At 34.8% G+C, this 14,260-nt stretch overlaps 1 protein-coding gene across 2 annotated transcripts in view; it reads left to right on the top strand.

Annotated features, from left to right (window-relative positions):
• Positions 1-896: 896 nt before the first annotated feature.
• LOC100328987 (fork-head box J2/3 transcription factor) overlaps positions 897-14,260 on the top strand; it is a 47,038-nt gene continuing 33,674 nt past the window's right edge. For both annotated transcript variants that reach the window (XM_085490578.1, XM_085490577.1), the window contains exons 1-3: positions 897-1,292; positions 1,500-1,574; positions 12,966-13,061. In XM_085490578.1, the coding sequence (XP_085346704.1) occupies positions 924-1,292; positions 1,500-1,574; positions 12,966-13,061 (540 nt within the window). In that variant the 5' untranslated portion in view covers positions 897-923. The remainder of the gene's footprint in view (positions 1,293-1,499; positions 1,575-12,965; positions 13,062-14,260) is intronic.

Raw genomic sequence — 14,260 nt, 5'->3', positions numbered from 1 at the left:
AAAAAATCCTGATTCAGAATTGCAGTACAGCTTCTGACTCCCGGGAATTTAACCCGCTTGTTAAGGAAAATGTAAAATCCCTATCTTTTACTCCGGCTTGGCGGAACTAGAGACACGGTAATTTACACACAGCAGAAGCAAACATTTCACTCTCCATCGCACACATGCGCAACCCTGTGCTTACGACTAACAAAACTCGTTACCAAAATTTAACTCAAATTTGAAACATAATGAAGTTGTTCTCACACGTTGTGGCGATATCATGTCTACTATTTTATCCGAACCTTACAAATGACGTATACAGGCAGTATGGTCGGTTGCTCAATATGTTAATGTTTCATCAGCTGGATAGAGAAATTGTGACGAACTGTGCTTTTACGTGTAAGAATGTCAAGATCTACCACGTCCCTCGCGCATTTACAGTGACGGTTACTGATGGACAAGAATGTATAATTAAATTTTGTAATAAAAAACTCTTAAACCAATAAATTTAAAAAAAAGATGTGTTACCCATTCAATTTGACTGTCAGAAATCACAGTTAATTGACGACATTCTCCGTAACATCGATTACTTTAATATTGGGGCAGAATAAACCGATTGCAATTTCGCGGGAAAATGATGTCACAGTGTGACTGCTGCCATGGATTTCTTCGCGGGGGGTATGATGCTAGGCAGGTGTGATACGATTTCCAAATCCGCGGGATTATAATACTAATTATCATACTGTGCTGGTGTAAAACGAGGCTAGTCCGCGATTTTTAACACCTTGCGTCATTCAAAAATTTAAATAAATCATATTACTAATATATTATAAAACTAGAAAATAAAATAGGTTTATTTGAGCTATTTAAATCAACTTTGCGTAAGGATATTTGTGACCTCGGAAGAGGGCTATGAGGCTACACTCGGAAAGAGAATCAAGATGGCGGATTCACAGACTTTAGGAAACAGTTTGACAGCAATGGACTGGCTGCCACAACTAAGCGTTGGCGGTGCCATGGCCAACAGTCAACCAGGCAGTAAAGTACACCAACTTTCAAACAATTTGCTTAATCAGAAACGAGGGCTCCTTCCTTCACGGAACCCGCCGGGATCGCCACTCGACCCGACAGCGACGTTGGATCAGAACGAAGCTCAGCAACATAAGGACGGAAAACCACCGTACTCGTATGCGAATTTGATAACATTTGCTATCAACAGCTCTCCAAAAAAGAAAATGACACTCAGCGAGATATATCAGTGGATCTGCGAAAATTTTCCGTTTTACCGAGAAGCTGGCAATGGCTGGAAGGTGAGTAAATGTGAATGTAAATAATACGAGGGAGGCGTTGTGTGCTACTGTACTGCTCTATGTCTAATACAAGCCATTGAAATTCCGATGACCGTGGCAAAACACAAACCAATGTTATTGTACCACTTCCGTGGATTTCCCAGTTTTCTCGCAGTTTATCGCTAATGACAGCGATGTAATTAATATATTTGTTTCATTCCTTTACAGAATTCTATCAGGCACAACTTGTCACTCAACAAGTGTTTTTTGAAAGTCCCGAGATCGAAGGACGACCCCGGCAAGGTAAGAAGACCCGTTTTCGCATGTTCTTTATTTTCTTTCGTTTTCATGTTGACATGCCAAAAATTGAACTCGCGTTTTCTCCACAACTTTACCGTATTTCACAACTGTTGCGCAATACTAAATTCAAAACGTGTTTGCGAAATGTTTCACTAAAAAAAATAATAAAAAAATAAAAAAAAAACACCCCAAAACCAAACGTTTTTGAGTAGGTGTCGTGGAATTCCGGAGATTACCCACAATTACGTATAGTACTTGTGACGTTTTCACATAGGGTATGGCGCACTGCCAATGCAGTGTTTCCGCTAGCAGGTGTGTACGTCAGCAGTCTTAACAATTCACTCACGGTTAATAACAACTCGTGCGAAGCTATTATTGTCATCAGATTTTGGACAGTTCTCGGCAACAGGTAGAAATAATTACCCAAAACATGATATTTTTAGAGATTTGAGCCAAGGTATTGGGTTCATTTACAATACTGGAGTCCTGCTTGCTCTTGATACAAAACCACTTCATTACATGTGGGTTATTGTCGTAGCTCAAACTTTTGTCGTGCTAGATCAGAGAAAAGGAAATTGTTGAGATGCAAATAATGTTGAAAAATTTAAATTTGAAAATTTGCTAAAATTAATCTTCATTTTAACAACCACAGTTGAATTATAGTCTATTGTTGCTTGTGGTATTGTTTACTTCTTTGGTTTATTTTGCTTTTAAAAGGTTTATAATATTTGACCTATAATTTCCAGGCATCGTTAATGTATTATATACGACACTTCCAAGCTTGTAGAATGGAGTCATCAACTTTAGAGCAAGCATCGCTAAAAAAAAAATGATTTTTTTTGCGTCATATACATAAACACATTTCTTATGAGGAGTATCAGATGAAAACAAATTGTATACTGTCTTAACTGAGCTAATACAGAATTAGCCAATTATCAAAGCGTCTGTAAAATTTTTTTTTTCTGCAGCAATCGGACATGTGATCTTTCAATTGCTCTTAAAAAAAAAGTTTGGAGAAACAACTATGACATTTAGTGTAAGAAATGCTTGGCACAAATATATAAAAAAAAAGCAAAAAATTTAAATTTACTATTCATATAATATTGTATCAAAAACTTCATATATTATACTGATTTTGGCTAAGAGGTTTTCAGGGGCTGGCTTACTTTTTGTGCCAGCTTAAAACTTTAAATATACAGATATCAAAACAAAGGACGTTTATTATGGCAATTATAAATTATGCAATATATTCATAATTATCATTCATAGTGAACTTTGTCTGGTCACGATAACACACAAGTTTCTGCATTTTGGCTTTGATAGCTGCATGATAGGAATCTAATTTTCTTTCTATTGCATATAGATTGGATATTTCTGTTCAAATCATTTCCTTTATTTATGCACTACGAGATTCCAAGGCTTAAAAACAGTAGAATTTATTGGCCTTTTAGCAGTCTCAGCTGTTCTGTACATCTGTAAATTTGTATTTTTCGTGAAATGTGCAAAAAATTTGTGCCTTGTTCATTTCAAGGGAATTCAAAAAGGTCAAATTGAGGTCGCCACATTGCATACATATAATATTTCTGATGCTATTTTCTATGGCCGAAGGGTGAATGGATTAATATTCCCCCCTAGTGTCCCCGTCAATTAATTCTGTAATTCACCAATGGATAAAAGAGAAAAATATAACATTCTAAGGTTATTTTCTGGAGGCGCAACGCTCTTGTACATCTGGTTTATGATCGGATACATGGAAGCATGGTTACTATGCTTATTGGTTTCAAGGTTGCTCATTAGTGGCAGTCCTGGCTAGGGGCTAGATTATCATGCAAGAAATGATCAAAATAATTGACTGGATGAATATTAGCAGGCAAAGTTGATAAGTAGTCTCTGCTTGAAAGTATGAGAGACCCATTTTATCTGCCAGCTTGAAATTGGTGACTTATTAAGAATTTTAATTCCAGTAGAAAAGAAGACAAATGCAATGTGCACACAACAGACACAATATAAATTACTTCCTGCTCAAGGTGCCCTGTGAAGGCTATTTACAGTGTATCCATAACTTAATAATATACTGTCTGGTATTGTAACTTCCCATGCATAATTCACTTATTGCACAATGTATTTTCTTCTTCAAGTTGGATTACACGTATTTCTTGTATATTTTTTTGGACGTTCTTGATCTAATTTGTGTGTTGATAGGATATACCCTGAACAGATGGTAGCATTCATGAGAAAGTGACTTTTTTTTTTTTGGCGACTAGAAATGATGATCAGTTTCTGTTGATCCACTTTGTTTTTCTCTAGTTTAGGTTTCATCTCGTTTTCTTTGTCGTTATTGCAGAATTGAAATGCTTTAATTGTTTTGTCAATTTGTATCAAACAGGTGTCAAGGTCTTAATCTCTCTGCCTACCTTTCACTTTTGAATATCACTGTATACATTTCTTTCTATTATTTTTTATGTGCGTGTCAAAAGCAAAATTTGGATCAGCGATGCATGCCAGGACTAATAGCTAGTAAATAAATCTATGTACATTATTAATTTGATTTCTTACAATTATAATTATTTCATGCACGAAATAGCTACACTTGGATAGAGGTTTATTAATAAAAGAAATGTACCAATTACTTTCAATCTAATATTATTAAAATGTGGGCAGCAGTATACGTTACATCTGCAAATTAACAACCTTTATGCAAATTCCAGTTTTCATGATTTGCAAAAATTTAGAGCCTTACAAAAATATTATATTTCATCTTCGTTATGCTTTTGTTATTTAGGGGTGTATGCTGTCAGAATACCCAAAATGAAAAACAAAAATTGGGGTCTCTGGATTCTGAAATGCCATGGAAAATGATAAAAATTTACATTTTTGCAATTGTTTCTATATTAATTTTCATGTCTCAATGGCATTCTTGGTCTCCATGAATTTTGAACTCTGTGTATATTACTGTATGGAAAGTAATTTTGTAATATTTTATTTTATTCATATCATATGAGAAATATGTTACTTCATTTGTAACATTGATCACCGCAAAAGATTGGCCATTCCATCACCGAGGGGATCTTTTGGTGACGAAAAAACAAATAAATCCTGATAAAAAGTGTAGATCGAACTATGAGGAAGCCATTATGTACTGACGCCAGGCGTGGGCATGAAATCAGTTGTAAAATAATGTTGAGAAAAAAAATTGTCAAATCATCACGTTCTGGTGATCTTCTGAAATATCAACACTGATCCAAAATATTGACCAATGCAATGATTAAGATAAACACTGGACCTGATTGAAAACTTGCGTAAATGCATAAATAAACTTTTTTAGCTCCGCTGTCGACTTTGTCCAATTGCTTTGATATTATATATATAGATACTACATATGGACCACTCTCAAATTTGTTCATTTCATGATGATATCTTCAATTCTCTAATTTTGATGAATATTTTTGTCCTTTTTGGTAAAAAGTGATATTTTCTTCTTGTTAAAAACCACAATCATTTATGGTAAAAAATGATATTTTTGAACTCTTGTTGAAAACAGCAAGTCCCATTGCATTGATACTATGCATATTGCTCATTTTCAAATGATATTTTTTGTTCTTTAATTGAAATGTGCATTGCTAACAGCGGAGCTATCTCAGCCGAGAGGCTGCTTGTTTTACAACTTGGAGTTTTATCAAATGATGTACAACTTTCAGCCCATGTTACCAAACCAAATTTCTAGATCTGAAATAATTACACCATGGAAATCAGTGCAAAACAAAATGACTGTATCATTTTCCCTTTTACTCCATGTGAAATGTATTCATAATTATGACTGCAATAAACTCAGACATTTTGACAAGTCACGATTATCAGCTTACTTAATTCGAAAATTATTCCAAACTCTAAAATTTAAAAATTTTGTTTTGTCGCTATTTTACAATTACAGAATCGGAAATAATTTATTAAATGGAAGTATAGTCAAGTATTCAGAACAACATTCTGTTTTAATGCAATCAATTAAATTTTAGTTCCAAAGCCAGCCCTCCGGCTAGTACTACCGATAGTATATCCAGACTTACAGTTCTGTACCACCATGAAGGTCTCAGTAGACTGGACTAAACTTGTTACTGATGTCTATGAAGATTAATTTATAATTATTTGTAATATTTGTATATCACTTGACCACTTGAGGGGGGGAGGGGACTTTTAAGCTTGGCAGTATGACATCATATGCTAAGTAACCATTCATATGTAAATTAGCAACTACGCTGAGGTATGGAATCAATGACTTCATTTTTTGTTAACGATTGAGTGTATTATTTGGATGCATATTAAATGACAAATATTGGAAAATGTGGAAATGAATATTACAGAAAATGGCTGCTTTGTTTGGGAGGTTATACACCAGGTGTAGGAAGTGCAGTAACCTTCAAGGCAATAATAAGAAACACCAACACCCTCTTCCTGTCTATTCTTTTATTTTCATGATAACCTTGTAACTATTCCTAGTATATTTTTTCTCTTAAATGTGTTGTGTCTGTTGATATTCAGTTTGAAGAGCTCAGTATCCTCACTCGGTCTCAAACATACAATAGCTATTGTTCTTTCGACTACTGTTCGTTCTCTGACGTCATACTTGACTGTCTGAATGGATCTGTATGTGTACATATGTAGAAAACTGTAACCCCACTGTAACAATGTGGTTGGTGTAATTGGCGCTTGTAAAAATGTATTGAAGTGGGTTGTATTCATGAACGTCATCGATTTTGCTGTAATAAATTTAGACACGGTCTGAGTCATTCTTTCTTAGTGCGTCAACACCGATCACCAGATACATACAAGGCTTTTATTCTTTTTTTTTGTCTTCATTGATGACGAAATAAAGTTATTTATAGTTTCACTTTAGTGCCTGCTATATGCATGAGACCGCTCTCTGTAACCCGACACTGAAATGTTTTTATAGTCACTGCCTGGCAACGTACAGCGGTAGATTTGAACCCAGACATGGTATACATAGCAAAGAATACGAGCATTAAGTAAAGTACGGCGATTAGAATAACAATAGATCTTATTCAACTTGTTTGGACAATATTTGTGTATGGCTTTATTTATAGGCTATGTTTAAACTTGTGATTTGACCTCTGGTCATACGTACCTTGTACGAGTGAGCATTCTTGTGGAGGCTTGTTCAAACAATGACAATGCTGAATTTTATTGTTAAACGGACTAGTGAAAAATTGAGCAAGTTTTTCTTTTGTAGCTGCAAATTAGTTCCAACGAATTTTGAGTAAATATTTTAAAACATTGTGCATTCATTACTGAATAGGAACTCGTGGCATGACACTGTCTGCTTGCGAGTGTGTATGTGTGCCTGTTGTTTTCAAATCTTGTTATAGATTCTGACTTATTTTACATCTATATTGAACACACAAATGTAGTAGAAGACCCGTGCATAATTTACTACTTGCTAAATTTATGAAATATGGCGTCATGTCGGGATTGCTGGGAAAGCAGAAAGATTATAATTAATGTTAATTAAATTTTTTTATTAATTGAACTAAAAAATGAACCATTTTAATCCAAACTATTATTGATTCTATAACAGTGTGACCTCTATGCTGATATGACGTACACTAGATTAACGCACAAAGATTTGCTGTGATGCAACTTGTGTTAATTCACTGGCCCTTCATTGATGCAAAAAAAAAAATACACATTAAAATATTGATTTGATAAAAAAAAAATCTTACTATAGTTATGGAATTTGTAATTTAAAAATAAGTGAAAAAATTGAGCACCCAAGAAATTTTTGTTTGTTCCTCAAGTCACTTGCACATTCATATAAAAATGTTGGGACGACCTTCTGAGCTCAACTTGTTTTCCGTGGATTCTATTTTGACTCAGAATCCCTACAAAGTCAGTCCTGTTAGTGGGCACACTGTTCCCTCATTCAGTATTCTGTAGACATTTACCTAGGCACGTGCACTCCTAATAAAGCGAATACTGTAAGATTATCTTGAGAATATTACAAAATATGCTTTCGGGCAGTATAATGTGATCGCATCAACTGACGCATAGCGAAGGTCGATGCGATCATCAAACTGGCTTTGTGATACTTTTCCATATTCTCATGGTAATCTCATATTATTATTGTATTGGAGATGTTCTTCTAGCAGAAGAAATATACTACCACTGAGCTTCTAATAAAGCCAAATATGTTACTGCAGAACTACGCATTTCCCCAATATGAATGTGAATATTACCATTACCTTGAAGAGCATCATTGCAGTCAGATGAATAATCCTGGCAATGATGATAACCTTTGTGTCCTCTCTGAATTTTAAGCCCTGTAGTTGTACTGAAAAGTTCTTAGTCCCCGTTAGGACGAAGTCCGAAAACGGGGACTTATAATTCGGTCTCCGTCCGTCCGTGCGTTCGTGTGTCCGTGCGTTCGTCCGGAGTCATATCTCAGAGTCCCTTGGACCGATTCCGTTCATTCTTTGCATGTGCCTAGTACTTTATGTGGGACATATGCACATGCAGTGGTTTAGCGATTCGATTCAAAATGGCCGACTGGCAGCCATCTTGTTTTTTGAAAATGTCGTATTTTGGACATGCTTTGTCAGTTTTCATTCAAATTTAGTACATAGATCATACATGTTAGGATACATGTCCCCGACCGTCCGTGAGTTCCTGAGTCTGTCCGTCCGACCGTCCGTGTGTCCGTCTGTTCGTGCGTCAGTCTATCCAACGTCATATTTCAGAATCCTGTGGACCGATTCCGTTCATTCTTTGCATGTGCCTAGTACCTTATGTGGGACATATGCACATGCAGTAGTTTAGCGATTCGATTCAAAATGGCCGACTGGCAGCCATCTTGTTTTTTGAAAATGTTGTATTTTGGACATGCTTTGTCAGTTGTCATTCAAACTTGGTACATAGATTATACATGTTAGGATACATGTCCATGATGGATCAAAGATGGTCGACTGGCAGGCATCTTGTTTTTGTTTTTTTATGCGGTATCTTGGACGGTGCTCTGTCAGTTTTCATTCAAATTTGGCACATACATGTACTTTATACATGTTAGGATGCATGTCCATGACAATTTGTTTCAAAATCTGGTCAAGGATGGCCGATTGACAGCCATCTGACTTTTTGGCCTTACTACTATATTTCCACAATTTATGTACCATTTTCATTCGTATTTGACACATACATCATACATATCAGTGTGTTTCATAATCAGATCAAAGATGGCTGAATAACGATTGTTTTTATTTTGGCCATATTACTATGACACGAAACACGCGTTTTGATGTAAATAAACAATCTGTTGTATACGCCACTTGGAACTCAAGTTTCAAGGACACGCTCACGACAACCCCTCCGCTTTAATATGACGAGCACAAAGAGAACTTAACAGGGACTGTGTCATTTTCAATGACTTGTTTTACTAAATTTTCTTAAAGTTAATAAAAAAAAACATAGCGAAACTATGATATCCCTGAATGCATGAATGTCCCATTTAATTTGACTATGCTCATTTTGATTGGGAATCAATTTCCCCTTTAATTGATTACCGTACTCGACCGCGTTAGCGCCCAGGGGCCTCAACTCAGAAAATCACGATTTTTTAGGGGTGGGCGCTTACCCGAGCACCCCCTTCAAAAAAGAGTGCAAATGAAAAATTTGATTCATCAAGTGACAGATTACGTCTTTGAGGGGAATCAAATTACGAAATTAGTTGAGTCGTCATTGATTTTCACAACGAAGAAACAGAAATGATCACAAAAAATATGCACATTTTATTACAATATTAATTACGTACCACCAGAATTTACAAAATTAAAAACATTTGAGTCTGTTGAAACACAGTCAAAGTCAAAATTGTCATATTATCTCCACTGACGAAGGTGTTGGATCGTACGCAAACTCTCACTTTCCGCCAATGATGCATTTGCAGATTTCACCTGCTGTGTTGTACTGACGCAATTCTTCGGAAATTCCCGAAGACTTTCCGGTAACGCAATGCGGAAGTGAATTATCGATGTCGAAGTACAATCTGTTGGAATTGATTTCAGCGAATAAACGACATGGTTTTTATCCAAAAAACTAGTAATTAGCCATTTTTGAGAGGTAAACTGAATATGGCATGAAATATTTACCGCATTTCACTTGTATTAACAGGTCATTGTCGCAGCGTAGTTTACGCACGGTTACCGTGTTCTACGCATTCACAACATGTTCACAGCGGTCGATATCCACGCTGTATCATATAAAAACGATTACCAAGATTCGTTCGCAAGACCAAGTTTTAAATTAGTTGCATTTTGAAGGGGTGGGCGCTTTGCCGAATGTGACCCCAAATATAAAAATTGCGCAAAAGTGGGAGGTTGGGCACTTGCCCCGGGCATGGGCACTAACGCGGTCGAGTACGGTAATATGAAAATTAATAAAACTTCAGAATTAATTTTTTCATTTAATTGATTAATACAAAAATTAAAACTCAAGAATCGTTGCCCTGCAATGCATGTGAAATTCCTTGTACATATCAATATGTATATTACATACAAAGCTATTTGATAAATTTATTTTTATGTAGATTGCTCAAATATACATAAATTAGAATGTAGCAATACTGTCAAAATAGATATTCAGGTGCCATAGTGAAATGCAAAGCCTATGTTCTATATTCACTTTTGTGCAAAACACATTGTGACACATAGAAGGTGGGCTGCGTGACGACCCTAGTGTGAAGGGTTATCTTCTTAACAGATTAAATGCATTATACAATTTCTTTTTGGGATATTGACTTGTTTTGTAAAATTCGTTCTTAGTTTCACCCTATTGCGTAGTATATTCTGGGCTCTAAACTTAAATGAACACTGCTTAGTAAGAGCAGTATGAAGGTTTTTATCAAACCTTTGGGTAAAATAAATCACTTTCTAAGCTGCTGATGTAATCCTGTACATTTCATTTGACTCCCTTGATCATTGTCTCAGTGCCTGTAAACCTTTCTATTATTCTCCACTTGAATTAAGAGTTAAATTATTGATATTGATGGTAATAATGAATCTGCATAATTTAGCAACGTAATAAAAATGTCCCACACCATAGTATAATTGCTTGTTCCGGCATGGAGGCATGCTGTTACCACAGTGTAATTGCTTGTCAGCATTAAGGCATGCATTGTCTCTTCAAACCTTTCTTCATGTGTGAAAGCAACTTATTACGCAGTCTAGTTTTATTGTGTGCTACCTGTGCATGTGGCTGTGTCCTTAGTATTTTGAGAATAAGCTAGGGGTGCTTTGAAATCTATTGATCCAAGCCCCCTAGTAAAATGAACTTTGCTGACCTGTCTGCTGGCGACGAAATCTATGCATTATGTATGGGATTCACATACTTTGAAAGATAATTTTATCACAAACTAAAATAATTATGAACAGATAATAAAATGTGAGCTAAAATGAAAATATGGATTTGTCTATAACATCTTTAAAGCTATAAATGTACGTGTATTGCACTCCATTTTCTATTTTTGAAAATATTTAAATTTACATAAATGTCATTAAAATTATGATACATTATATTATACTACTACCAAGACTATTGTGTAGATTTTTTTTGTTCGTCATCTCTGGTTATTGTACATTGAATAAATGAAACATGCTTAAATTGCCATGTTTCCAGCTGCCCTGGAGACAGTTGCTTCAATTACAGCATTAGAGGGCTGGTTCACTTGAATGTTTTCAAGACTGCTTACCTCTGATGAAATTCATAACCTGTCCATATTTTACTAATTGCTGACAATTGAGGAAGGCTTTGATGCACCGGGAAAGCTTTCTGTAACTATGCTAACTGATTTTGTAAATCAGGAGCTTTCATCATGATTATTTCACAAAAACGAGCAATGACATTTTGCCTGCAAATCACAAACGTTTCTGTGCTATGAAATTTTGTGGTTTTTCAGATTTGTATTATGAAATCACAGTAATGGATAATTAAAACACTCTTTACTGTCTTCTAGCCTTTATGTATGGCTGATTTAACTATTTGGGAGAAAATTTAAATTACGTCTGTGATGAGGCATGTTTAATAAAAAAGAATTTTAAATTTATTGTTACCTTACGTCTGATCCTCAATTTTGGCATTTTTATTATTAATTGCTTAATTAATTAATCTTGCTTACTCGGTAATAAGTTTTAGTGGGTTGCTGGTATAACCATACATTTTTGTTGAGAACCTTTTATCGTATTTATCCAATACTCTGTATACCCTGGGCAATTATTTGGACTGATCAGATTTTTGGGAGAAAACTAGCATTAAATGTTGTTTAGATTTTTCCAAGAAGAAAAATATGAGATATGATTTCAACAAATTTGAATTTGGCTTTTACCAAACTATATTGTTTGTAATGCCAAATGTTATAATATGCATTTTGCAACTGATGATACAAATGACAATTTATGAGTATAACCACTTTTGATTGGTGGTGGAACTACTGTAAAACCGCAATTCAATGATTTTATGTCATTTCTGAAGAAAAGATTCCACTAAGTGTGCTGCAAAATTTTGCGGAATCCTCAAAATGTTTCTTGCCAAATTAAAGCATTTGTTGTATAAGGTATAGTTACTATTGTATGTCATTTACTCATTAATAATTTACTACATATATCATGATGCTGAAAGCTTTCTTCTTTCTTCAGTACCGCTCATCCAACTGAATTCATGTAGTTGATCTAATCTGTTGTGAAGTGTGAGCAGTTTGCAATATGCATTTTTAATAAGGTTTCATGTCTAAAATGTGATTTACAATATCTTTGATATACAAGTGTGGCTATTTACAATCAGCCTAAATAAATTAATTTTGTATTTTCTGTTAATTTGTGTTATGTACTGTTATAGATTTTTTTTAGAGCACAAGTGTCTACACATAAAAAAAACAACACATTTTGTTTCTGAAGTGCTGCCTATGCCAACAAACTTGCAGCTATACCTTAACTGAATACAAATCATTTACTACAAAGGGAAAGTAAATCTTGTGCAGATTTGGATGAGATGAGCTTGTCAATTTCTTTAAAAATGGGTATGGTAGGGTTAGCGGAAACACAATTTATTTTACTTTGCTGCAAACTGTGTACAAATGTGGCCGTTTACAATCAGCATAATGTTTACAAGTGGTCATTTAAAAATTGATTAAAAAGAAAGATATACTGGAATACTAGTGATTAGTGATCATTTGCCTGCAATGAACATGTGTGTTATGGAAATCAGGATCGCAATAATGAAATCTCAAGAGAATTTTTGATACTAGTATCTGTATAAGATCCATTAATATTCCTCTCTTCTATGCTTTCATCAATAGCATGCATGTTTATTTTCTTTATTTTTGTTTTGTTTTACCAGGGTTCATACTGGGCAATAGATAACAACCCACCAGATGATCCTCTACCATCAAGAAACAAAGCCAAAAAGCCAAGAATTGGTTGCAGTCGTGGAGGAGTGAGTTTTCATTTATTTCTTTTTCCCCCTGAAGACATAGCATTCATATCGCTCCCATTAACGAACACAGGTGCTTGCAAGATGACAGTAACAATGGATGATGGGTGTGACCTCAAGTTGACCTTATTGTGCAAAGGATTATGGGATTCAAGGATCCTTGACCAGGTGTGCCCCTTTCTGCCAGGGCTGTATGTTGAGCACCATAACACTTTTATGTATTTTTGGACCAAATTTATACATTTCATCTTTGGTTACCAATTTTTAAAATTAGTTTGACTATATGTGTTTAAAAAAGGTTGAACTAAAAATGGTATCCTGGATTGATCATTAAAAATACAAAGTGCCGTAGGGTTGAGGCATATACCTTTTGTTGTATCGTATGTATCCACTTTTTACCTCCATTGTCGATCCTTCAACACAATTGACATCTATGCTATATTCCTGTCTGCACTTGAATTACAAGTAATTAATAATTAGCCTGGATTGAAAATTGAGAAAGTCTTTGTTTTGTGTTGATGTGTCTATCTACTGTGAGACGGATATGACAAAATTAAGAGAACATATTGTTTTTTAAGATGGTGGGTTGCAGTGACTTTTGCAAAATGATTTTCTTATAAATTCCTTTATATTCTCAAATCATGAATATTGTTATTATATTATTTACATGTACCATAGTTGGAGAAAAAAATTTTCAGCCATACTTGTTAACATTAGTGCCAGAATCATCACATTCACCAGAATTCCTTAGAAAAATACATTGGGAGGACTTTTTTAACAGACAATTGTTTAGCTGGGGAGGTTTTTTTTTTTTTTTTTTTAAAGAAAACTAGTTTTCAGATATAACAGTGGACCTTGTATGAACTCTTTTCTAAATGTTATTGTGTGAAACCTATTGTTTATTGTTCTTGCCAAATCACATTGCTGTGTGATTTCTTTCAATCATGCAATCTTAATTCAGAATGTAAGAATTAAAATTCTATTTTGGTATGAACCCCTGAGAGTGTGTGTATGCATAGAACGTGCAGAATATTAACAACGAGAAGACTCATCCCTTCTGATTAACTGTAAGCGATAAAGTTTTTGAAATGAGACTTAGATTCGTATTTCCCATCCCCCTGTTGTTACATTTCATATCAATGCCGGTACAACTGGATCTAATTGTATATATTAAAAGTAACCTTCCACCTGCGGTTTCATTA

This window comes from Saccoglossus kowalevskii, chromosome 15, assembly GCF_978046115.1.
Source record: "Saccoglossus kowalevskii chromosome 15, keSacKowa6.1, whole genome shotgun sequence".
NCBI lineage: Eukaryota > Metazoa > Hemichordata > Enteropneusta > Harrimaniidae > Saccoglossus > Saccoglossus kowalevskii.
This window is presented reverse-complemented; position numbering and strand designations above follow the sequence as displayed.